At 40.1% G+C, this 27487-nt stretch overlaps 1 protein-coding gene across 1 annotated transcript in view; it reads right to left on the bottom strand.

Annotated features, from left to right (window-relative positions):
• Nucleotides 1-27487, bottom strand: part of LOC103124835 (VPS41 subunit of HOPS complex) — a 62318-nt gene that overhangs the window by 14179 nt on the left and 20652 nt on the right. Inside the window, exons 8-15 of the mRNA XM_060184350.1 lie at nt 25818-25945; nt 23541-23685; nt 20717-20758; nt 20520-20570; nt 14576-14713; nt 4985-5039; nt 2269-2409; nt 713-849 (exon numbers count right to left, since the gene is read on the bottom strand). Of these exons, the coding sequence (XP_060040333.1) occupies nt 713-849; nt 2269-2409; nt 4985-5039; nt 14576-14713; nt 20520-20570; nt 20717-20758; nt 23541-23685; nt 25818-25945 (837 nt within the window). The remainder of the gene's footprint in view (nt 1-712; nt 850-2268; nt 2410-4984; nt 5040-14575; nt 14714-20519; nt 20571-20716; nt 20759-23540; nt 23686-25817; nt 25946-27487) is intronic.

The following is a 27487-nucleotide window of genomic DNA, read 5'->3' as shown; positions in this document are numbered from 1 at the left end:
TGAGTTACTGAGTGGTTTGAAGGAACTTAACAAACTATTAAAAAATTTTTTTTATTCTCCCAAAAATATATCATATTCATCCTATCGAAAGATGGTTTGGGCAGTTTGATCTAGCAGTCAGTCACTTCAATGACTCAAATAACCTCCCAAAAGTGATGCTATATTTATCAAACCAAGAGAAGATCTTCTTGATAAAGAAAAAAAAAAAGATTGTTAGGAAAATCATAGGACTTACTTAAGGATGAAAGTTCTAGTTTCTGTATTGAAACAACTTATGTATGTATTTATTTATTTACTTACTTATTTTAAAGCATCACTCTGGCACATGTGATGCCAGGGATTTAACTTATTTTAACATCTTTATTTTTATTTTTACTTATTTATTTCCTTTTGTTGCCCTCGCTGTTGTAGTTGTTGTTGGATAGGACAGAGAGAAATGAAGAGAGGAGGGGAAGACAGAGAGGGGGAGAGGAAGACAGACACCTGCAGACCTGCTTCGCCGCCTGTGAAGCGACTCCCCTGCAGGTGGGGAACTGGGGGCTCAAACAGGGATCCTTATGCCAGTCCTTGCACTTTGCGTCATGTGCACTTAACCCACTGCGCTACTGCCTGGCTCCTCTTTGATTGTTTTTTAAAACAAACTCTGGTCATGTGCATCCAGTCTTCAGTCAACTCACTCACTATGCTGATTTTTCAAAGAAAGAATACTTACTTGCAAGTTATAGTCTTGAAGAATTTTAACCAAGGAATCTCTCAAATTGGGAATCTCCATTCCTTCCTTAATGCGATGAATGAGTAGAATCGGGTCAACATGTGTGCCAATATTGTTTAACAAGCCAGTAATGAATGCTAAAACAAGATCACATGAAACAATAAAAACAAAATCAATGTCCATATTGCAATACCACGCTAAGAGTCACTGAATTCTTTTTTCCTTCTAAAGAAGTGTAGTAACCATTTAAATTTCTAGACTCTCAAGAATGAATATTCCATTGGCCTTTCTGACAAGATAATGGAAAAGTTAAATGAGAAGAGTTTAACACAGCTGGAGAACAAACAATTACCTCACAACACAGCTGCACTCTCAAAAGAAGTACAGCTGATATTTACTGAGAAGTCACAATGGTTCAACTATGATATAGTGTTCTTCATTGTTGGGCAAGCTAAGAAGGTTATCTCCAGTGTACAGAAAAGGGAGATGTGATGGTTAGTTCATCCAGGGTCATGCCATGCGTAAGTGCAAATTCAAAAGTGGACCCCTACTCATGATGTGTTCCATCACACCCATTTGACTTCCTTTATAATGCTTCAAATACTACTTGATTATACTCAACTGGTCTTCAGATACAGATTTTAGTGAATGTAATACCTCAATTTCAAATGGGCGATACATTAGCCTCTTGTGTTCTTATTAAAAAAGATAATCTTAACAGTAGCTGCCACAACATGACAATATTGAAATAACTCTTCCTTCCAAAAAGGGGTGATATCATCATCACTATCATCATCACCATCACCATCACCACAACACTGCTCAGTCCTGGCTTATGGTGGCACCAGGAATTGAATTTAGGACTCTGGAGCCTCAAATATGAGAGTCTTCTTATATAACCAGTATGCTAGCTCCCTGGCTCATGAAGGGGTGATTTTAAATGACTACGGAGAGTTTCTAAATTATTTTTATAATTAAACAGAACCTGGATTAATAATTAGGTAGATGACTCTTTGTATTTCTTTCCAAAACGAGAGACCAGTGCACACAGTCAAGCAGAGGGCAACAAATAAATACTCATGGTGTAGCACTGAAAAAACAAGGTAGCAAAGGGAGACAAATATAAAAATGAAAAACCTCCATATATGATCAATACTCAATGTTCCCATAATGTTGGGGTTATATAGCTAGATAATAAATGTCTCCTGCATACAAACTGAAAATAAATAAACAAAAACAACACTAAAGCAAATCTCATTTACTCAGTTATGGTGCAGCCAGTAAAAATATGCTTCATGGGAACACAGTTAATACTGTGAGGCTGTTAATATTATCATTTATTCTGTATCACATTTAAGGGAAGCTTTGTGATGGGGGCCTAGGCCTCTCTGTGAAGGAGAAGTATTGGAAATCGTTATGATGTACTCAGCCTATTTTTATTACAGATAATTGGCCATATTTTTAACCCAATATATCTCAGTAATTCTTACTCTAGACATAGCTAGCTATATGAGAAAGAGAGAGAAGTTATCCTCATAAATGGCTTCTCTGCTTACGTGGTTTGTCAATGGAATATAAAATAAGATCTTCCCAGAGTTCTCCATCATCCTGCTCCTTGGCAAATTCAATTGCTTTATCCACATCATGTAATTCTTCCATGATCATCTTCAAGGCACTTCGGCTATTGCCCATCCGGCCTAGCAAAGATATGCAAACCACATCATTTCAGATATGAGGAAAATAGCTTTAAAGGAATATCTTTTTTTTTAATTAAAAATGTTTAAATATTTATTTATTTTCCCTTTTTGTTGCCCTTGTTTTTCAATGTTTTTGTAGTTATTATTGTTGTTGTTGTTGATGTTGTCCTTGTTAGATAGGACAGAGAGAAATGGAGAGAGGAGGGGAAGACAGAGAGGGGGAGAGAAAGACAGACACCTGCAGACCTGCTTCACCGCCTGTGAAGCGACTCCCCTGCAGATGGGGAGCCGGGGGCTCGAACTGGAATCCTTATGCCAGTCCTTACACTTTGCGCCACAGGCACTTAACCCGATGCGCTACTGCCGACTAAAGGAATATCTTGTCTCTGAATTTGCTCGTATAGTTTGAAAGCCAAAACAAAAGCAATGATCAATAAAAGTCACTTGTGAGCTGGTATCCTTACTCCTGGACCTCAGTTCAAGTCCTTCTTGCTTGAGGTAGCCATTATCAAGTGCTAACAGCTGGTCTGTGATTAACATGATAACCTGTTTGTTATACCTTCTATAGAATTCTATTTTTCTGAAAAGTAATTATCCCTACGGTTTGTGTCTTTAAAGATATGGCTACTTTGAAAAAAAATGTATATAGGAATATTCTCTTTTTTTGTATTATTTATTTATTTATTTATTTAAGAAAGGAGACATTAACAAAACCATAATATGAGGGGTACAATTCCACACAATTCCCATAACCCGATCTCCACATCCCACCCCCTCCCCTAATAGCCTTCCCATTCTCTGTCTCTTGGACAGAGCTAGAAGAAATTATGTTAAGTCAGCTAAGTCAGAAAGATAAAGATGCGTATGGGATGTCCCCACTCATCAACAGAAGTTGAGAAAGAAGAACAGAAAGGGGAAAAAAAAAAAAAAAAGCAGGATCTGATTAAATCGAGAGCAGGGCACCAATGTAAAAACACTGTGGTGAAGGAATATTCTATGGTTTAAAAAAGGGACACTGTATCTTCCTTTATAAGTTCTCTGTTGCTTGTGAGACAATATGACAGAATATTTAAGAAGAATGATGAAAAAAGTCAATGGGTGAGATATTTACTTTGGCAACCCAAGAATATAGTCAAGGAAAGAAATGGAGTCTGCAAACACTTTCTTCCAAGGAAGGTAGAATGGTTCTAGGCTGGAAGCTGAGTATCCAGGAATTGCATATGCACACGTGGGTAGGGAGAATGTGAACTGTTTGTCATGACAGCAGTCCAGAGGATTAACAGGTCTGAGTGCTACAAGAGGAAGAGAGATAAAAGTGGAAGAACACTTGGGTAGGACTGACAAATGATGTCAGAGAAACACCTTAATAGAAGCTCTGCGTTCATGCTAGGAATACCACCATAGCATTTCCTTAAGAAATTCTGGGGAATATACAACTGTTTTTTGTTTGTTTTTGCATCTAGGGTTATCACTGGGCTCTATGACTGCACTACAAATCCACTGCTCCTGGCAGCCATTTTTTCCATTTTATTTGATAGGACAGAAATTGAGAAGGGAAGGGGAGATAAAGAGGGAGAAAGCAATACACCTGCAGATCGGCTTCACCACTTGTGAAGTATCCCCCCTGCAGGTGGGGAGCCAGGAGCTCAGACCTGGCTCCTTGCTAATGTCCTTGCGCTTTATACTATGTGCACTTAGCCAGGTGCGCCAACTGCCTGGCCCCTAGAACTGCTTTGTGTGCAAGTGGTTAATCTCAGAGGCGTGTGCATGATAATAAGTTCTGTGTCTTGGCATATGTGGTATGAAGACTAGGACACATATGGAGGAAAGAAATACTACTAGATCGGAAGAGAAAGTTCTCCTTTCCCCAAAACTTCAACAATCAACTTCCTTTCCTCTAGTTACTTAGGATGTGATTTTTGACAAACAGCATTATTTATTTTCAGTTTAGACAAGGAAGGAACATAGGTTGAAAATTACTTTTGAAAAATTAACAGAAGACTTACTGACTTATCTATAATGAATGTTATATTGGTAAGTGTGAACAGATACAGTCTTGTTACAATATATAATACTACTATTATTCTAATTGCACTTATTGAATGCCTTTTTTCCCCACTAAGCTATGAAGTCTCTTTGCCATGTACTAGATTCCTGTATAAAGAAGTTCTCAGCTGTGTGTTGGGCCAAAACCTTTATTCGGGCAGGGTGGTGGGGCCTACACATCGAGGTGCACGATGACCCGGGTTTGAGCTCCTGTTCCCTACCTGCAGGATGGACACTTCACACGCAGTGAAGCAGGTCTGTAGGCATCTCTCCAATTAAAAAGAAAGAACGAGGGAACAAAGGAAAAATGGCTGGCAGGAATGGTGGATTCTCTGTCTAAGCTTGGAGCCCAGTGACAATAAAACAAAATGGCTGGCAGGAATGGTGGATTCTCTGTCTAGGCTTGGAGCCCAGTGACAATAAAACAAACAAACAAACAGGTTATGTTCATTCTTAGGAGAATTTACATCATGTCATCATCCTTTTTCTTAGTTTAAAGAGACCACCAAAATCAATAAAAGCCACTTACTCAGAAGATAAACTGTCTCTTCTACAAAGTTTCTCTGCTGGCAGATCTCAAGAGCCTAATAAGAAGACAGGGTGAAAAACAATGTTACTATGGGCTACCAAATTAGAACAAATATTAATAGACTCACTTAAACTACAAGCACGAAATAATATTCCCATGACCTCCCTAAAATCAAAACAAAGCAAACACACAAAACATCAATTTCCCGAGGTTTTGTACTTTTTGGTGCATCTTAGGATGTACACTGCTATTTCTGAGGGACATGCTGGATGCTGTCTGAGCAATTTAACTGATGACATATTCGAGGCACTGCAGAGCATCCCATGAGGGACAGCAGAAAGCAAGATCCTGAAAGAAACGACCTTTCCTCCTAAGATTTCTTTTTATGCTACTTCAGGTTTCTTTATAGCAATGCTACCCACTTAGCCCAGTGTCACTAGTTTAAGTTCTGTTTCCCTCTGGTGGAGTCCCAGGAAAGAACCATTATTCACAACCGAATGTTCCAGTGTGAAGCATGCCACGGCAGAGTAAACATTTACTGCATAAATAGATATATACTGAGACTATTTTGATTATCAGTTCACATGGCTTAAACAACAACACTACCTAAAGAGCTCTCCAAAGTTAAAGCGGAAAAACATATGTGGCCGTCAGAGAGAAGTTCAAGTACAGGAATGAAATACTACATAGATAACAGAACTGAAGACAGACAGACAGACAGACAGACAGACAGACACACACACACACACACACACACACACACAAAGACAAACACACATAGACACACACACACACACACACACACGCTGGCTTAAGTTAGAATTGCAATGAAACTAGAATTCCTGTTTTGAATATACATATCATTTCAAAGTGAATATAAGATGACCTGAAGATGACAATGAAGTGGAAACACTGTTAAGTTAGTCACTTATAAAATTCCTTGTGGGGATTGACAGCATAATGGTTATGCAAAGGACTCTCATGCTGGACATTCCAAAGTTCCAGGTTCAATCCCTGCACCACCTAAACTAGAGCTGAGCAATGCTGGTAAAAAAAAAAAAAAAAAAAGGAAATGACAAACATAATATTCCTTTAAGAATTATGTGGGGAGTCAGGCAGTAGTGCAGTGGGTTAAGCACACGTTGCGCAAAGCACTAAGACCAGCCTAAGGATCCCAGTTCGAGCTCCCGGCTCCCCACCTGCATGGGATTCACTTCGCAGGTGGTGAAGCAGGTCTGCAGGTGTCTATTTTTCTCTCCCCTTCTCTGTCTTCCCCTTCTTTCTCCATTTCTCTCTATCCAACAACAACAACATCAATAACTACAACAATAAAACAACAAGGGCAACAAAAAGGAATAAATAAATAAATATTAAAGCATATTGCACCAAAGTAAAAGACTCTGGGGTGGGTGGGTGGGGAGAATACAGGTCCAAGAAGGATGACAGAGGACCTAGTGGGGGTTGTATTGTTATATGGAAAACTGGGAAATGTTATGCATGTACAAACTATTGTATTTACTATCCAATGTAGAACATTAATTCCCCAATAAAGAAATTACAAAAAATATATATATATATAAAGAATTATGTGGCAGAGAGAGCTAGCTATAGTCCAACATCCTTTTCCCACTTCTATAATAATAAGATTTTAGATGAGAATGATTGTCCAAAAATCTGGTGTGATTAATAGACAGAAGAAATCCAGAGGAAATAGAGCCGGCAAACGGCAGCTTCTGAGAAGATTCTCTAGGAATCAGATTTTGTGAACATGCTTTCTTATCTTACTTCTTTCACCCAATTTGCTCCTAGAAGCTGGTATGCCGCAATATTTCACATCACGAGGTCAAGGTCACACAAGATGAAGAAGAGAAGAGAGCTTTGACCCCAGAGCATGCTGCCACCACCATGATTCCATGTTATAGAGAGTTTAAACAGCTGAACTAGTGAATGCAAAACTTCGGGATTTTTTTTTAAATTTCCTCACAGCTGAACCCAATGCCAGATAGTACCTAGAAGAAAATCTTCATTTGAACTAAAAACATGGTTTACCTATCTTCTACCATCACACTCTTCCCTCTTGTGCTTCGACACTACTGCAAAGACATGATATGCACATAAGCAGCTAGATACAAAGGTGAGGGGGCAGAAATCTGAAATCACGGCGCCTGGGACTATTCCAACAAAAACCTGGCTAGCCAATTGAGTGCCTCGATCTGCACTAGTTGCTGGAGATACAGACGGATAGTATACGGTTTAACGAGACTGGTCATTCACAGGTACATTGAAAATGGTAAATGGTAACACAACTGGAGGAAGGACGCTCAGACAAGGGGCAGAGGGTTCACCCAGTAGACCACACACATTATTATGAGTGAAGACCTAGCTTCACATTCCGGTCTCCATTTGTGGCAGGGCCAGGGAAGTAGTGTTACAGGTGTCTCTTTTTCTCTCACCCTCTCCCTTGCTTCTCCTTATTATGAGAAAGAAAGAATGAACGAAAGGAAGAGAGAAAGAAAGAAAGGAAGGAAGAAAGGAAGGAAGGAAGGAAGGAAGGAAGGAAGGAAGGGAGGAAGAGAAAGAAAGGAAAAGGAAGGGAGAGAAGCCATCCAAAGTGGTGAAGTCATTGCACTGGGCACTACAACCAGTAATAACTGAGGTGGGGGAAAAATGGAGAAAAGAGGAGAGGAGGCAGTGGTGGTAGTGGCAGAGCAGGAGGAAAGAAAAAGAAAAGAGAAAAAGAGTATCTAGAGTGAGTGTGTGAAATCCTCATAAATGGAAGCATAGAAATTTATAGAGACCTTTAAAAGTCCCATTCAAGTTTTTGGGAAAAAGGACTCCCTCCTTTAGCTCATAATAATCTTTAAGAATAGGCTTGTCTCCTAGACCAAGTAGATCAGAAGCATCCAATAGCACAGCTATATACAAGATACTGGGTACTGTACAGCAAACCCTAACAAAAGGACTTTTCAAAGTTAACCCAATTAGCAAATAATGTGATGATAACATTAACTATCGATTGTCTTTTTGAACCCTAAGACAGCAGGAACCTCACATCTCCACTATAGAGCCCCTACTTCCCCCAGTCCTGGAACCCTTGGATAGGGCTCACTTTCCCGTATGCCTCTCCCAATCCATACCAAATATTGCATCTGCCAATCACAACCTAACCAACGAAACGATTGCCACCTCAATATGCTTCACCTCAGACTGTGTCCAGAGACTTCACGTGTGGAATGACAACCCTTCAGCTTCATTACTCGGGTGAGACCTTTCCTTTTATAGTACACTCTAATTTCATCTCAGGTGGTTCACTTTCTAACAAAGTCCCAAAACCTAGATATACGCCAGTTTCTGTGAGAGAGAGCTTATGTTCACACGTATCCATAAACTACTGCAAAATATATACCTGAAAGCAGAAGTACACTAGAGTTTGCAGTGAGTACCCCCCTAACACTTCCTGTCCACTATTCCAAGCTTTGGGTCCATGATTGCTCAACAATTTGTTTGGCTTCGTATGTTAACTCTCTTTTCAGTCACCAGGTTCCAGATGCCACCAGGATGCTGGCCTGGCTTCCCTGGATTGAAGACCCCACCAATGTGTCCTGGAGCTCAGCTTCCCCAGAGACCCACCCTACTAGGGAAAGAGAGAGGCAGACTGGGAGTATGAACTGACCAGTCAACGCCCATGTTCAGCGGGGAAGCAATTACAGAAGCCAGACCTTCTACCTTCTGCAGCCCACAATGACCCTGGGTCCATGCTCCCAGAGGGATGGAGAATGGGAAAGCTATCAGGGGAGGGGGTGGGTTATGGAGATTGGGTGGTGGGAATTGTGTGGAGTTGTACCCCTCCTACCTTATGGTTTTGTTAATTAATCCTTTCTTAAATAAAAAAAGAAAAGAAAAGAAAAAAAAAGAATAGGCTTGTCTCAATCTAAGGTGAATTTGCATTTTGAAAGCTTACATGAGCTGTGCATGAGAGTAGCTGTTGATTACACATGGCTACTCAATTTAAAAGTGAAAAATGAAAGAAAATCCAGTGACTTGCTCACACTAATAACATTCCAAATATTCAACTGATCCATGTGGTTAGTGGCCTCTCAGCTAGATGGAGTGGGATGCAGAATAGTCTATCACTGCATCACAAACTATAGGTTCGTCCTGGGGACGTTTTTCCAAGAGACTATTAAACTTGACAGTCCACGTGGGCAGAAGTGTCTGAAGCAAAGTTTGAGCTCAGGAGTGGCTGGAAATGCAAATATATCTATAGCACCACCCTCAAAGATACTGGAGTCTTTGAAATGCAAAGTTTCAAATGCTTCATACTAATTTCTTTTAATATTTATTTATTTTCCATTTTGTTGCCCTTGTTGTTTAACATTGTTGTGGTTATTGATGTCGTTGTTGTTGGATAGGACAGAGAGGAATGGAGAGAGGAGGGGAAGACAGAGACGGGGAGAGAAAGACAGACACCTGCAGACCTGCTTCACCGCCTGTGAAGCGACTCCCCTGCAGTCAGGGAGCCGGGGGATCAAACCGGAATCCTTATGCCGGTCCTTGTGCTTTGTGCCACGTGCGCTTAACCTGCTGCGCCACCGCCCGACTCCCCATACTAATTTCTTTTCTCCTTTTAAATTAATTGTATTGAGGGGTTAATGGTCTACAGTACAGCCTCTGACACACAGGTACAACCTCTCATCACTGGCTTCTTCAGTGTTGTCTAGGAGGCAAAATTCAGGATCCTGGTGTCCCCTCGTACAGTGTCTTAAGTTACGCTTTTCTTATTAGTGAGATTCTGGTGACTCTAGAAAACTGAATAATTAACTGTAAAAAAAATGTATCTTTGCTACACTTAAGTTTTCCTATTACTCACACAAGTGAGACACAGAAATTTGCTTCCTGATTTTAGATTCTGGAATGTTTCTGAGCCACAGTGCTCCCTCTAGAGGAATGAGGAGGAAACTGTGCTTACTAAAGCCAATAGGCAGGTAAGCCCTGCCCTCCTGAAAACACACATGGAAAAAGAATAGCATTAAACATAAACAGTAAAAGAATAATAGGAGAATCTGAGTAAAACTGATGCGATAATATAACTTTTATTTTTCCTACTTGGGATCAAAGTTGTAGGTAACAGAAAAGATACTTACGGACTAAAAATTAAGCAATTATTGTATTTAGCCTAGACCCTGTTATATTAAAAAAAAACTTATTAGATGCAGAGAGAAATAGGGAGCAGGGAGCAAAAGCGAGGGAAAGAGACAGAGAGCTAGACACTTGCAGCCCTGCTTCACCATTGGCGGGTGAAGCTTCCCCTGCAGGTGGGGACCAGGAGCTTGAATCTGGGTCCTTGCGCACTGCGAATGCTCAGCCAGGTGAGCCAACGCCTGGCCCTGACCCTGTCATATTTTAGCCAATCTTCTCTTGAAATATCTCTAATGAGATTTTTTTCTGCCTCTCTCCCTTTCTATCTGCCCATTCTCTCCTAATTTCTCTGTCTCTATCAAATAAAGAAAAAGGAGAGGGGGAAAAGCCCCTTTAATGAGAACCTACATTTTTTAATTTACTGCCATCTTATGAATGTCCCTAGATATCAGGGGCATCATGAATTCAGGAAAATGTGTGAAAGCTATAGATCTGACATTCTGATTTTAACTATGCTAGGTGTATGCAAAAAAACGTACTTATAAATTAAAACTGGCACCTGATGATTATAACTAAAATCCTGAAAGAAGGGACAGTTGAAAAATCAATACCATTCATGATTCTTATGATACTGAGCAATGCTTTTAAAAATCTTTTTTAAAATATTTATTTCCTTTTTGATGCCCTTGTTGTAGAAGTGATTATTGTTGTTGATGTCGTTGTTGGACAGAGAAAAATGGAGAGAGGAAGGGAAGGGGGGGGGAGAGAAAGACAGACACCTGCAGACCTGTTTCACCGCCTGTGGAGCGACTTCCCTGCAGGTGGGGAGCCGGGGGCTCAAACCGGGATCTTCACGCCGGTCTTTGTGCTTTGCACCACGTGCACTTAATCCGCTGCGCTACTGCCCAACTCCCAATACTGAGCAATGTTTTAATGGTGGTCCTCCCTCCCCCAAGCTACAGTTTCACTTTCTGGGGACCCAGCTACCCCACAATCTACCATGTTCTGAAAACACTATGAATAATAAGACATCCTGTGAGAGATCACACCCATTCAGCTTTTATTGCAGAATATCATTGTAACTTCTATTTCACTATCACTTTTATTAATCATTTTCTGTCTGACCAACATATAAATCAACCTACTGTAGCTTTGTGCAAAGAAGATGGAACAGAGTGTATGCACAGACATTTCAGTATCTGGCATCCATCCCCTGAGGGTGGTGGCCATATCGCCCCCAGGTACAGAAAGACAAATCTTCTGTTGTCATTATTACTTTAATTAAGTTTGTAAGTCTGAAAAACTAGTCGTCACCACAGTGGAGAAAATATGGACCCTACAGTTTAAGAGATCCAGACTCTACAGCATGACTCTTGAGTTTACTAGAGCTCTCTCTACTTTGGGCTGCTGTTTTCAGCATCAGAACTCGACCCGTCACAACAAAAGCTCTGTCTTACCTGCACTTCTGTAAAGACACAACAACAACAACAACTTAGGTACAGGAAAATACAGCCACATGATACAGTCCAGCAGAAAGACATTATTTTGCCTTTTTAAAAAGTTAGGAAAGACAAAGAGACATAGTCTCTGATAATGAAGTTAAAGAGTTCTTTTTAGTGGATTAGAAACATTCTGAAACAGCTGCACAATGCTCTAAGAGCGATGGGTCAGAAGCACCATGTGTAGGTCCAAGATTTCTGATGTTCTCCGTTTGATTAGAACAGCATGCTTTCTGTCGAACACTAGACTAGAACGCTGGAAACTGGACGGGTTGAAAATGTGTGAGAAACACAAACCCAGTAGAATCTGGAAAGTGCTCTATGCAACTGTACTTAGTGAATGAGAAGCAACTCAGGATGCCTCTGGGTAACCCGACGTGCCAGGTTCTGTTGGACGAATCAACTAGAGATAGCTGCATACTTCCTGAAAACAGATGACCTTTTACAAAAAAGTCATTTACAAATGAAGAGACACTATTCAAAGACTAAGATTCTCACTATTTTTCTAGATCATCTATCCCATAGTGAAAAGTGAGGGGAATCATCTGTTTTTATTTTAATAAATAACTTATTTACTAAAATATCTTAGCGCCTCGTCTGTCTCATAAAATATCTTATTCATTTATTTTAATCCAATACAGAGAGAAACACACACACACACACACACACACACACACACGAGAGGTGCACAGAACACTTATGGAGGTGCTGGGGATTGAACCTGAGACCTGAGTCTCAGACATGAAATTGGCTATCTCCCCAGTCCTGTTTTTATTTTTAAGAGTATGATGGTATTTTCGAATTTATTGCTGAGAAAATGTCTGGGGCTCAAACAGAAAATGTTAAAGTTTTACATAAGTTGGTATGTATGCATGCTATTTTCATTAGCTGTAGATTTTGAAAATCTACTGAGTTGAAATTGGTTCACAGTATATTTTACACAATTAGAGCTACTATCATGGTTTGAAAGAGCAACTATTAACAGTTGAGTAAGTGCACATGAACTGTATGTTATTAATCATCTTTGTACATATCTCTTATGGGGCAAATATAACTTTTGCTTTATTGATACATGCAACTAAGCTACACTTGATATCTAGTTATCTGAATACCAGAAGATAATTATAGACACTGGCTGTTCTAGATGGTTTTAAGAACTATGAGAAATATCAGGTTGTTGGAAAACTTGTGACACATTTTTGCATAGAAAAACAGAAAATATTGTCTGGGGAGATGATGTCATGGCTGGAAAAAGGGCTAGAAAGCTGGACTGGGGAAGAGAGTAGCTCCCAAATATGGGAAAAGTGTATAAAAATTGTTGACTGTAAACCCCATTGATTTGCTCTGGGGCCCATATTCAGCACAGCAGCCTATGTAACCTCTACATCCCTCTAGGTCCGAACTTGCACTCTGTGGTCATCAGTAGGAACATTCCAAATTGCACCAATTTCAGGTGGTAGATAGAGTATGTTGATCAGCCTTCCTTCAGAGGATGGAACATTCTCAACTGTTGTTGATCCACATTGAGGGCACGGTCCTATGGGGACCACCAAAGGGGTCCATTTTGTTGTTTCTGATGGAGATGACCAGTGATAATGGAGAGAGGCCATGGCATCATCTCCCCAGACAATAACTTGGGTCCACCTGCATATCAGGTGTCAGGCTCAGGCAAAAACTAATAAAGTCATGGGCTCTTTGGAATATATCTAAAAATAGACCTACTAGCTATTTCCAAAATGAAGATCCCAAATATTCATCTACAATATTCCAGCCTTTAGGTTCATGATTAATCAACAATTTGTTTGGCTTTATATGTTAAGCCTTTTTCAGCCACTATGTTCCAGATGCTACCATGATGCCAACCGGACTTCCCTGGACAGACAACCCCACCAATATGTCCTGGAACTCTGCTCCCCCACAGCCCTTCCCCACTAGGAAAAGAGAGAGACAGGCTGGGAGTATGGATCGACCTGTCAACACCAAGGTTCAGCAGGGAAGCAATTACAGAAGCCAGACCTTCCACCTTCTGCACCCGATAATGACCCTGGGTCCATACTCCCATGGGTTAAAGACTAGGAAAGTTATCAGGGGAGGGGATGGCATATGGAGTTCTGGGAATTGTACCCCTCTTATCCTATGTTCTTATCAGTTTTCCATTTTGTAAATAAATAAATTTTTTTATAAAAGGAAAACCAGAAAGTATTGTCACAACTTTTCCAACAATCCATAACACGGATGGTCTTAGATTACCGGGCTGCTAGTATCTAGTAGGAAGTGTTAATTTACTTTGAACAGCAGACTCTGGAAACTCACTATTTCCTATGCAGTCCTAACTAGTCCGTCATACACATTCATTTATTCATCTGTCTACTCATTCATGATATCACAAATGCTAAGTGCTTAATGTATACTGGCTGTTGAATTCATTAAAATGAGTAAGACAAACTCTTGAGTTTGCCAGTTAGTGGGAAAGAGAACATTCATCATATTTATTGTCATTATAATGGAGTGCAGTGTGACAGAGAAATACAGAAACACCTAAGGTGAGGTAAGACTGACATTATCAGCCTGGAGTCCCCGTGAGGTAACTGCCTCTGCTCTGGACAATTCTTGTCTCCTACTTGCCTGATTCAAAGTCTCCCTTAGGCCCTGGTTACTAACAGACTCCTGATATAGTTTTTGCTAGATTAGTTAACTAACTGAGTCATAAACCATGGATTGAAACTTTATTCCAATTAAACTAGTTACAGAAACACTTAACTCCTCACCAAAAATCTAATCTAAGGGGACCTCTATTTCTCATCAGAATGCCCCAGAAAAACCCATTATTTTGACAGCTAATCTTCCCTTTGAATATTTACAAGAAGAGTCAGGAAAACTACAGTGACCAAAAGCTAACTGACAATGCCGACTTCTTCAAAAGAAGTGTGTGAGTAAGCAGTCTGTGACTTACCTTTTCAAGTGGGCAGTGGGTACTTTCTCGGAGGAATGGAAGTAAATTTGGCCGATCATATTCCGCGTAAAGGCTGATCTGTTTTTCATGATAGCGCTGCCCCTTGTGATGATCTCTTTTGAACAGCTTATGTAAATACTGCAAGAGACAGAGATAAGCCATACATTTTAAAATAAGATTTGCAACCGCAATTGCAGTTTTCAGGGAAAACTCTCTAGGTGAAGCAGAAGTGAAAAGGAGAATGATTATGGGGAAGGAGGAGATTCTGACACACTCTAGAGCAGCCCGAAGTGACAGCCTTACCACTTAGCAGCTAAGAATTAACTAGTTTCTCTATGTCTTTTTTTTTTTTAATTGTAAGGTTTACTTATTTATTAAGACGGAGAGAAACTGAGAGGGCAGAGGAGATAAAGAGAGTAAAAGAGACACCTGCAGCATGGCTTCACTGTTTGTGAAGTTTCTCCCATGCAGGTGGGGAGAGGGACTTGGATTCCTGCTCATGCTAACATGTGTGCCAACTGGGTGTGCCACACTTGGTCTCAACTGTTTCTTTATCTGCAAAAATCAAGTGAGGTTTTTCTAAGGATTGAATGCACTGCATTTGTAAATCACTAAGCACTACAGAGATGCTACCAAAACCAGTTGCTAATATCTTTTTTTTTCCCTTAAGAAGTAAAATGTTCAATTACTGGATTTCCTAGATCACAAAAAAATTTATCTTTTATATAATAAAGGGAATTCATGGAGCAAGGATGTAGTTTTAAAAACTCAAGCAACCCTATGGACATCTAATCTCTAATAAGGGGGCCCAAAGGATTAAATGGAAAAAGGAGGCTCTCTTCAATAAATGGTGCTGGGAAAACTGGGTTGAAACATGCAGAAGAATGAAATTGAACCACTTTATCTCACCAGAAACAAAAATCAACTCCAAATGGACCAAAGACCTGGATGTCAGACCAGAAACAATCAAATACTTAGAGGAAAACACTGGTAAAACAGTTTCCCACCTACACCTCAAGGACATCTTTGATGAATCAAACCCAATTGCAAGGAAGACTAAAGCAGAAACAAACCAATGGGACTACATCAAATTGAAAAGCTTCTGCACATCCAAAGAAACTATTAAACAAACAAAGAGACCCCTCACAGAATGGGAGAAGATCTTCATATGCCATACATCAGACAAGAAACTAATCACCAAAATATATAAAGAGCTCAGCAAACTTAGCACCAAAAAAGCAAATGACCCCATCCAAAAATGGGCAGAGGATATGAACAAAACATTCACTACAGAGGAGATCCAAAAGGCTAACAAACATATGAAAAACTGCTCTAGGTCACTGATTGTCAGAGAAAAGCAAATTAAGACAACACTAAGATACCACCTTACTCCTGTAAGAATGGCATACATCAAAAAGGACAGCAGCAACAAATGCTGGAGAGGCTGTGGGGACAGAGGAACCCTTTTGCATTGCTGGTGGGAATGTAAATTGGTCCAGCCTCTGTGGAGAGCAGTCTAGAAAACTCTCACAAGGCTAGACATGGACCTTCCATATGATCCAGTAATTCCTCTCCTGGGGTTATACCCCAAGGACTCCATAACACTCAACCAAAAAGAGGTGTGTACCCCTAAGGACTCCATAATACCCAACCAAAAAGAGGTGTGTACCCCTATGTTCATAGCAGCACAATTCATAATAGCTTCTTCTTCTTCTTCTTCTTCTTCTAGCGTTTGCCCTTCTTCCGTAGCCAGTTAACAGCATCAGGTTGAGCTTGATGTAAAGTTTCGAGACCTCCTTTGAATCTGGAGAGGTAGCAGTTCATAATAGCTAAAACCTGGAAGCAACCCAGGTGCCCAACAACAGATGAGTGGCTGAGAAAGCTGTGGTATATATACACAATGGAATACTATGCAGCTATCAAGAACAATGAACCTTCCTTCTCTGACCCATCTTGGACAGAGCCAGAAGTAATTATGTTAAGTGAGCTAAGTCAGAAAGATAAAGATGAGTATGGGATGATCCCACTCATCAACAGAAGTTGAGGAAGAAGATCTGAAAGGGAAACTAAAAGCAGGACCTGACCAAATTGTACGTAGGGCACCAAAGTAAAAACCCTGTGGAGAGGGGTAGACATGCAGCTTCCTGGGACAGTGGGGGGGTGGGAGTGGGTGGGAGGGATGGGCCACAGTCTTTTGGTGGTGGGAATGGTGTTTATGTACACTCCTAGTAAAACGTAGTCATATAAACCACTAGTTAATTAATACAAGAGGGGGAAAATTAATTGTATGTCTCGAAGTTTTTCAAAACAGAAACTGAATCTTTTCAATATATAGGCTGTGTATTTGATATGCGGACTCTCTCAAAAGCCTAGACCAAGTAGATCAGAAGCAACCAATAGCACAGCTATATACAAGATACTGGGTACTGTACAGCAAACCCTAATAAAAGGACTTTTCAAAGTTAACCCAATTACCATATAATGTGATGATAACATTAACTATCGATTGTCTTTTTGAACCCTAAGACAGCAGGAACCTCACATCTCCACTATAGAGCCTCTACTTCCCCCTGGAAGTAGAGTCCTGGAACCTTAGGATAGGGCCCACTTTCCCGTATGCCTCTCCCAATCCATACCAAATAATATTGCATCTGCCGATCACAACCTAATCAATGCAACGATTGCCACCTCAACATGCTTCACTTCAAACTGTGTCCAAAGACTTCACGTGTGGAATGACAACCCTTCAGCTTCATTACTCAGGTGAGACCTTTCCTTTCATAGTATACTCTAATTTCATCTCAGGTGGTTCACTTTCTAACAAAGTCCCAAAACCTAGATATACACCAGTTTCTGTGAGAGAGAGCATATGTTCACACGTATCCGTAAAATACTGCAAAATATATACCTGAAAGCAGAAGTACACTAGAGTTTGCAGTGAGTACCCCCCTAACACTTCCTCTCCACTATTCCAAGCTTTGGGTCCATGATTGCTCAACAATTTGTTTGGCTTCGTATGTTAACTCTCTTTTCAGTCACCAGGTTCCAGATGTCATCAGGATGCCAGCCAGGCTTCCCTGGACTGAAGACCCCACCAATGTGTCCTGGAGCTCAGCTTCCCCAGAGACCCACCCTACTAGGGTACGAGAGAGGCAGACTGGGAGTATGGACCGACCAGTCAATGCCCATGTTCAGCGGGGAAGCAATTACAGAAGCCAGACCTTCTACCTTCTGCAACCCACAATGACCCTGGGTCCATGCTCCCAGAAGGATAGAGAATGGGAAAGCTATCAGGGGAGGGGGTGGGATATGGAGATCGGGTGGTGGGAATTGTGTGGAGTTGTACCCCTCCTACCCTATGGTTTTGTTAATTAATCCTTTCTTAAATAAAAAAAAAAAAACCAAAAAAAACAAAACTCAAGCAACGAGCTCAGACTGACAGGGATGCAGAGGTTGCACAGGCTCCTGTGCTCAGTATGAACAGACAGGGGCCCTGGGTCAGACTGATGGGGTTTACAGTTAATGGTATTTATATTCTTTCCCCCTATTTGAGAGCTACTTTCTGCCCTGATCCAGCTTTCTAGTCCTATTTTCAACTCTGACACTATCTCCCTAGACAAAACTTTTAGCCCACTTGCTTATTAGCTGTCAGGCTCATGCCAAATTTAGTAGAGTCATGGGCCCCTTAGAATATACCTAAAATAGACTTCCTAGCTCCTTCCAACATGAAGACCCTAAATATCATCTGCTATATTCATACCTTTAGGTCCCTAATTATTAAACAATTTGTTCTGCTTTGTATCTTAATACTTTTCAGCCGCTAAGTCGCAGATGCTACCATGATACCAACATGACTTCTTTGGGCAGACAACTTCACCAATGTGTCCTGGAATGCCACCTCTCAGGGGAGCCGGGCGGTAGCACAGTGGGTTAAGTGCACGTGGTGCAAAGCGCAAGGACTGGCATAAGGAATGCCACTCTCCAGAGCCCTGCCTGACTAGGGAAAGACAGCAAAGGCTGGGGGTATAGATTGACTTGACAATGCCCATGTTATAGATGCCAGACCTTCCACCTTTTGCACCCCATAAAGAATTCTGGTCCACACTCCCAGAGGGATAAAGAATAGGAAAGTTTCCAATGGAGGGGATGGGATATAGAACTCTGGTGGTAGAAACTGTATGGAATTGTACACCTCTTATCGCATCATCTTGTCACTTATTATTAAATCACTAAGAAAAAAATCAAACAACATGCACTAAGTTCTCATACATTCTGTATCTCCCCTGTATTAAGTATTACTTGGCTTTGTGTTTTCAATGAAATGCTATCTAAACTGGTAACATCAAAAACAAATAATCAAAAAGCAAAAATTAAGAATATAGAAATTTTAAATCACTTTTCAAAAGATTCCTTCCCCTAGCAGCTGTCTGAAAAAGTTCATGGAGTTTAGAGGAAGTGAACAAATTCACTTCCTATTCAGCTGCAAACTTAAGTCTGACAATATATTATACAGAAGTTAGAGATGTTCACTTTTTAGCTAATGTTTAATGTGAACCAACACCTGCCACAGAAGATAGGAAAACTCAATCACACCAATCGCATGAAGTGTCTTCAAATCTTGAGTAGACTGGCTACTCAGAGTTAGAGTGTAAGCCGGTTGATGACTACAATCAGTCCCCTGAAGTCTGGCATTCACTGTTGCTGTAATGCAACAAAACAGTCTAACTACCACATATGCACAGTGAGAAGCTACCCCTCAGGTGAACGATTTAATCTCTCTAAGGCTGAAAGCAGGTAAGGGCTGTCAGAACTGCACATGGTCAGGGCCCCTGTGTGGGCTGCACACACAGCGCTCTTTGCCAAGCATGCAAACAGGGTAGGAAGACTCTGTCTGTCACACCTGCTGAGGCACATTTATGGAGATATTCCAATGCCTAAGAGGCAAAACAAGTCGTTTTAGTCTGAGCCCTGCCACAGTATTACCACTGCACTGATTACACTATGAGGAATATCACCGTTGCCCACCTGGAACCCTGTCTCATGGACTGAGCGGGTCAGAAACCACAGCTGTATGAGCAGTCCCCAGGCCAGCACAGTGCTGCTAGCTTGCAGGTGATTTTGAAATTTCTGATCGTGAATGATATAGCATCTGCACAACCACAGAGCAAAAATCAAGAACCTCACAATTCTGGAATCTTCAAAAGCTTTCATGAGTGAACTTAACTTTTGAATAAAACACACAATTCCCCCAGTCTCCTCCAGTGGAGTAAAGGCAGAAGATAATTTCAGTCTTATTGTAATTATCCTGATTTTCATTGAAGCTTTTTTCTTATATAACTTTTGAAAGGCATAGAAAAAACAAACAAACAAACAAACAAAACTACTCTACTCTCCCAATGACAGCAATGTGCAAACTAAAATAATCCCCTGAAAGAAATCTAGGAAAACTGACCTTACCAACACAACCACCGAAACCACATGACAGAATGAGGTTAAGTTACTGTCAGGGAAAGAGGTAGAAAGATGAGGCTTTGCTCTCTGACCTTCTGGTGGTCCTGGTCGTGGATTCACTAGGTGGTGTCTTCTTGGTAGCAAGATGTGTTATCTGCACTGTATGAGCTGGTGCACTGGCTTTCGCTGTAACTTATGCTACAGTTATATTAAATGGTGATTACAGAAAAACAGTGTTTCCTTCTCCCATACACAGTTCTAACAGAAAAGTGAATGCAACTTTTTTAAAATCAAAGTTTAAATCTGAGTCAATCTTAAAGTACCTGATCTGTAGCCTGGATTTAGAACATATAGGACATTTTAATAATTACAGAATGTTATCTGTGGCTAAACTTGAAATCGAAACAGTAACCTGAAGAGTTTATCCCATTATTCTCACATGCACACTGAAAGGTGATTTGCTCAAAAAGGCAAAAGAGGAAGAAAGGCTTACCACGTGCTGCAACTCAGGTCTGTCTTCTAATTCTTCTACTACCTTCTTAATCTAGAGGGAAAAAAAAAAGGAAACTAAGCACAGAGTTATAAGGACACAAACACTGTCACCAAATTATCTGATAAGCATCACATTTCTTTAGGATAATAACAGTCTCAGACTGGTAATAAACAAATATAGACATAAATATAACTCACTGAAATTTTATCTTCATTGTCCAAAAGCATGTCAACAGCTTTCTGAAATAATAAAAAAAAATTAGCTATGATCATTGAAGTTTTCCATGTGATAGTTAGCATACGCCACCACATAGTTAAAGGTAGAAGGCTTATTTTTCTATGATTAGGAGGTTTTTAGCTGTTGGGGGGTATTTATAAAAACACATTTAAAAATGAGTTACAGAAACATAAAACATAAAACACAAATAAATAGGCTGTAAAACTTAAGAGTAGTTACCAGATGGGGGGTTTGCAAATCAGGACAATGGGGAGAAGTTTGAGGTCGAGAGTAGGGTTAGACTTTAGTAGTGAGTTTAGTGTAACACACACTCACTCACACACACACACACACACACACACACACACACACACACACACACACACACACACACACTCATTTTTCACTGATCCATATCTGAAGTTTATATGTTATAACAGGATGTTACTGCAATTGAAAATAAAATGTTCCACTCAAAATGTGTCTCCATCTGAGGCCTGTGTGTTTTGCACACTACTGAAATGATGCCTCACTACGATTCACTAAATACAGATCACTTTGCCAACACATATTCAAGCCTCCGCCCCCCACCCAAGCTACTTTCAGAAGTTCTCATGTGATTCTTCATAGTTAGAAGAGTATACTGCTTCCTGTACTATAAAAATGAACTTCTCTTCTGGTCACTGAGTTTGAAATTGGCCCTTGTAGTGATTCCTCATCCACAAAGATGCTTAATGTAGTTCTAATGTGGAGAAGATAGAAGGGAAAAAAATGTGCAGTCCTATAGAACTTGTGTAGTTCTTAAATTTACTTTAGTCACACTTAGCATTCATACAAACATCTGTGGCACTGTTCAAATCAAGAGGCAGTGAGTGGGAAGACAGAATACTTGGCTCAGACTCTCTGAATATTTAGTCCTACTCCTGACCATACTGCTAACACTACCTACTGTCTGCTTCACTTTTATTTATTGCCGAAATATGAAAGTGTTGGAAAGGATATTCCTTTTTTTTTTTTTTTTCTTCTATCCCTTCAGGGTTATCACTGGGTCTCCGTGCCTGCACTACAAATCCACTGCTCCTGTGGCCATTTTTTTTTCCTTCTGATTTTCTGGATAGAACAGAGAGAAATTGAGAGAGGCAGGGAAGAGAGAGAGGGAAAGACAAAGATAGACACCTGCTGACCTTCTTCACCTGCAGGTGGGAGCCGAGGGCTCCAGCCAGGATCCCTCAACGGGTGCTTGTGCTTCATAGTAAGCGCACTCAAGCTCATGCACCACCCCCCGGGCCCCAGGACATTCCTTTCAATATTTATTTATTTATTGGCTAGAGATAGCCAGAAGTTGAGAGGAAGGGGGAGACAGAGAGGGAAAGAGACAGAGAGACACCTGCAGTACTGTTTCACCACTTGCAAAGCCTTCCCCCTGCAGGTGGGGACCAGGTGCCAGCCTGGGTCCTTGAGCACTGCAACATGAGCTCTCAACCAGGTGCGCCACCCCTGGGCCCCGGAATTTTTTATATTATTTCTTAATTGGAATCCTCTATGAATCCTTGACTTTGGTTCATGATCTTGAATAGCAATTAGTCTCATCATTCCTCTCTTTTTCTATAGTTACATTATAAAACTAGACACAAAGAGAGGGTATTTATGAGGGGAGACTAGATACAGAAAGTGTATATATTTTTATATAAAGCATCTTAGCCTCTTAATCTCCAGCTAGAGAAATAGAACTTCTGTGCCTGGACTTTGTTAGAACTGCATTAATTCTTTTTCAACCTGCTGTCCCTAAAGACTTAACTCATTCAGTATGAAAAATGGACTAAATGATACTTTTCAGATTGAGTTCCTAGTTAAAATATTCTTAAGTTCATGAAGACTAAAAGAGCACATACTATTCCTAAATACATGATAATATTTCAAACATCAAATTTTGGGGTGAAAATTAATTAAAGACACAGATAATTCTTTTGAAGCTGTAAGGCTTCTTTACTCTTTAAGTCATCTCAAATTTTAACTTTCTGAATAAGAGAATTTGACTGAGCTCTTTCTTGTTTATTTTTTACTTTGTTTGGGGGAGAGGTTCATGGGTGATTGCAATACAATTGTTCACGTGGGCATAGCCCTCAGCCCCTTCCCTGACATTTCCCAGTGCCCCATCTTTGATGCAATACAGCAAACCAGAACTCTTTTATTTTTATCAGCAGCACCTGCTGTGAGCTCATTAGCTTCCTCTTCAAAAAACATAGCTTAACACAGTTTCTATCAATTTACAAGAGTCACAGTGAGTTTCTCCACATGTGAGTGCTCCCATTAATCAGACAATGAACTATTCAAATCTGTGCTATAACAAAACACAACCCATCTGCCCTAGATCTGAGCATTATGAGAACAACAGGAACTTCACATAGTAAATCTGTGAAGTTCAAGGAACCAGACTGAAAGAAAAAAGTTTAAAAGAGAAGCTTACTTAAGATGCTGAGTCAAGGACATACACGAAGGAGGGTCACATGAGTTACAGACGATGGCTAGTTTGGCCCTATGAGATTCAGTTCTCTACATACCCACAAATACAACTTAAAAAGTTCCACATCTGTGGTTATTGTGCAGAAAGTCTCAAGGGAATAATCCTACAATGTCAATCTTATCAAAATAACAACCACAGAGAGTCAGAATATTCTGGGCACAATCTGTATACACACAAGTTATGTGGTTTATTATCTATTTTAGCATTTGGATAGATGCTTAATTATTACAAGTGTGGAAGTGTGAGAACAACTGTCAATAATAAAACAAGAAACACATTACCTCTGAGTCAAAATCCATTAATAGAACAATTTTATCCTTGATAGAACTGAAAAGGTTATGCTTGTGGATCAACTGGAAAACGTCCTTATGTCTTAAAGTTAAATATATTTCTAAAGCATTGCCATAATTTTTGTCATAGGTATACCTGGTAATAAAAAATGTATACATTAATGTCCATCAACATTTCCAGTTAAATACACACACAGATATCTATCTATATCTATACACATAGCATGTCTTATAGTATTAAAAACTGAAAGCTTTATTAGAGACAAAAGTAAAAAAACTAAGTGTATGAAAATAATGTCTTTCTCAGAACCCTGGAACTGAACAAACTCTTAGTAAGTGTACGATATTTCAGTAATAAAACGTTCTTTACTGGAGGCTTGGATTTACTTTTGAAGTGAAAATTCATATACGAATCTTAAGAAGCTATGATCTAGAATGAAAGACTCTTACTCCTGTAAATGGGAAAAATAATTTTAATTTTTGTAAGCAGTGTTTAATTAAGGAATTGTTTAACTGATATTTGAAAGTTGGACCCAGGCAGTGGTGCGCATGATTGAGAGTATGTACTGTGATGTGCAAGCACTCAGGTACAATATCCTAGTCCCCACCTGCACGGAGGAGCTCCTTAAGCAGTGTGGCAGGGTGGCAGGTGCCTCTCTGTCTATCTCCCTCTCTATCTCCTTCCCTCTCTATTTTTCTCTGTCTTTATTCAATAAATATGATAAATATAATTTTTTTTTTGCCTCCAGGGTTATTGCTGGGGCTCAGTGCCTGCACCGTGAATCCACTGCTCCTGGAGGCCATTCCCCCCCCCCCCCTTTTTGTTGCCCTTGTTGTAGCCTTGTTGTGGTTATTATTGTTATTGTTGATGTCATTCGTTGGTGGATAGGACAGAGAGAAATGGAGAGAGGAGGGGAAGACAGAGAGGGGGACAGAAAGACAGACACCTGCAGACCTCCTTCACCGCCTGTGAAGCGACTCACCTGCACGTGGGGAGATGGGGGCTTGAACCGGAATCCTTACGCTGGCCCTTGCACTTTGAGCCACGTGCGCTTAACCTGCTGCGACACCGCCCAACCCAGAAATATAAAACAATTTTAAAATAAAAAAAAATTGTACTTAGGGGCCAGGTGATGGTACACCTGGTTGAGCACACATGTTATAGTGTGCAAGGAACTGGGCTCAAGCCCCTAGTCCCCACCTGCAGGGGGACAGCTTTGCAAGTGGTAAAGCAGTGCTGCAGGTGTCTCTGCCTCTCTACAGCCTCTTTCCCTCTCAATTTCTGGTTACCTCTATTCAATAAATAAAGATAATAAAAAATTAAAAAATAAAGAAAAGAGGAAAAAAATCTTACTTGTGAGAGGGTTATATGAAATTAAATGATTTTTAGTTGAAACAGTGTTATGTTCATTTCCTAAGTCAACTCCAAAAAACCAACTGAACTCAAATTGTTGACTTACTATTAGTATAATACATAATTATTAGTATTTTTACTATATTGAAAGTACTACTTTCAATATACCAAGGAATATTCAGAATAGTGATTTTAAGAGAAGATAGTGTTCCAATAGAGAAGGTCACAGACATGACTACCTCCATGGAAAGTCTGAAACAGTCCTGAACTGTAGGTCACGTTGGTGTATTTGGTTTGGTCTTGGTTAAAAGTTGTAAGAAGATAGGGGAGGAGGTGGGACTGCCCAGGAGAGTAAAGCAGGAACAGTCTGTCTATGGTCACCTACAGTCTGCTTCTTCTTTTTTTTAATATATTTTTTTTATATTTATTTATTCTCTTTTGCTGCCCTTGTTGTTTTATTGTTGTAGTTATTATTATTGTTGTTATTGATGTCGCTGTTGGATAGGACAAAGAGAAATGGAGAGAGGAGGGGAAGACAGAGAAGGGGAGGGAAAGATAGACACCTGCAGACCTGCTTCACCGCCTGTGAAGCGACTCTCCTGCAGGTGGGAAGCTGGGGGCTCGAACTGGGATCCTTGTGGTTTGCGCCATTTGCGCTTAACCCGCTGCGCTACCGCCCAACTCCCGATAGTCTGCTTCGTCACCACAGATTTATAGTTTCACACATATTCCTTACCTTTGTGCTTCACTAGAGGTTCTTGAAAGGATTTACTGACCGTGAGTATAGACAAATGGTATAAAAAAGACTCCCTCTCATGTATATCCTTCCCATTCAGATTTGGCTAGATATAAAATATACAAAAACTTAGTATCATGTAGCCTGCCTTGGAAAAAACAGGCCTAAAATTACTCACAGTTCTGCCAGGGTTTTAAGTAAGGTCCTGTTCTGACTATCTTTCTTCAGGTGATCCCGGACTGCTTGGACTATTACTGAGTTATTGTACAGATCTCCGGGCCATTCTTGGATCAGTGTGGCAAAGCCCTAATCAAGAAAGGAAACAGAAGAGCACTCACTGAATAGAACGAAACTGGGAGGGTTCAACCCATGCGTTAGAGCATTTATATAAACAGATAATTCTCCGATGAAAACTGTTAACATTAACATTTCATTATTTCTCAGAACAGGGGCCTGGGGAGATAGACATTTACTGTACAGTTCTTTCCATTCCAGTGAAATAGGTGGCACCACTTTTGTTCTTACTTTATGAAATGCATAAAAAAAATGACCCAAACTCAGGCAGACAACCTCACCAATGTGTCCAAGAACCTCACCTCTCCAGAGCCCTACACCACTAGGGAAAGACAGAAACAAGCTGGGGGTTTGGAATCAACAGTCAACGCATATGTCAAGCAGAGAAGCAATTACAGAAGGCAGACCTTCCACCTTCTGCACTCCATAAAGAATTTTGGTCCATACTCCCAGAAGGGTAAATGTTAAGTTTGCACTGTAATTGTAACAGAACTCAGGATCGGAGAAGGGGGAGGGGAAGAGGAGGGACATTTGATTGTAGTAATAGATGTAATGTGTGACTTGGAAAGGAAAGGATGAGATCATAGAAAAAAAATGGGTAAATATATACAAATAAAAACAGATAGTTGTAGAAGTAATTGTTAACCCATATCTGCAACTTTGGAGAACTGCTGTAACTTATAATGGGGGAAATGGGAATACAGAACTCTGGTGGTGGGGAATGCTGTGGAATTGTACCCCTTTTAAGAAATTTTTTTGATTTATGTAATTTTTTGTAATTTTGTAATCTTGTTTTTGTAAATCAATATTAAATCACTAACAAAATTATATATATATATACATATATATATATATATATAAAGAAACAAGGCAGTTGTCAAAAAATCAATAAAAGTTTGTACTTTGTACATCTGAAAAAAAACCTGATCGATTAGAATATTTACTTATTCTCTGACTTTTAAATGGTATGACATTTTGGATCATGTTTCTGTTTTCTTCATATTTCTCCAGTATATAAGATAAAGTGCAAAAAGATTTCCACTCAAGGGGCTGGGTGGTGGCACACCTGGTAGAGTGCACATGTTCCAGTGTGCAAGGAAAGAGGCTGGAGGCCCGAGTCCACACCAGGAGGAGGGTAAGTGAGTGGTGAAGCAGGCGTCTCTGCCTCTCTCCTTCTCTATCTCCCCCTTCCCTCTCAATTTCTGGCTTATTCTATCCAATAAATAAATAACAACTAAAAATTAAAAATATTTTTTAAAAAAAGGGAGAGAAAATTTCCACTTAAATATGGGCGGCTGTCAGCATCCTCGAGATCAGGCATTGTACTGTTTTGGAAGAGAAGAAAGCTAGGCTCCATTCCTCTCGCCCTTATTAATGCAAGAGCCTTGGCAATACCGCCAACTTCTAATATAAAAATAAACAAACCAAATGCCCAGTCATAGTGTACGATAAAACATGAACAGCTCAACATAAACTGAAATAAACATTGATTACATTCCAGGTTAGGATTTTTTTCTCGTTTACTATCTTCACGCACCCTTGGATAATTGTGCT

Source organism: Erinaceus europaeus, unplaced genomic scaffold, assembly GCF_950295315.1.
Source record: "Erinaceus europaeus unplaced genomic scaffold, mEriEur2.1 scaffold_441, whole genome shotgun sequence".
NCBI classification, from domain to species: Eukaryota; Metazoa; Chordata; class Mammalia; order Eulipotyphla; family Erinaceidae; genus Erinaceus; species Erinaceus europaeus.
This window is presented reverse-complemented; position numbering and strand designations above follow the sequence as displayed.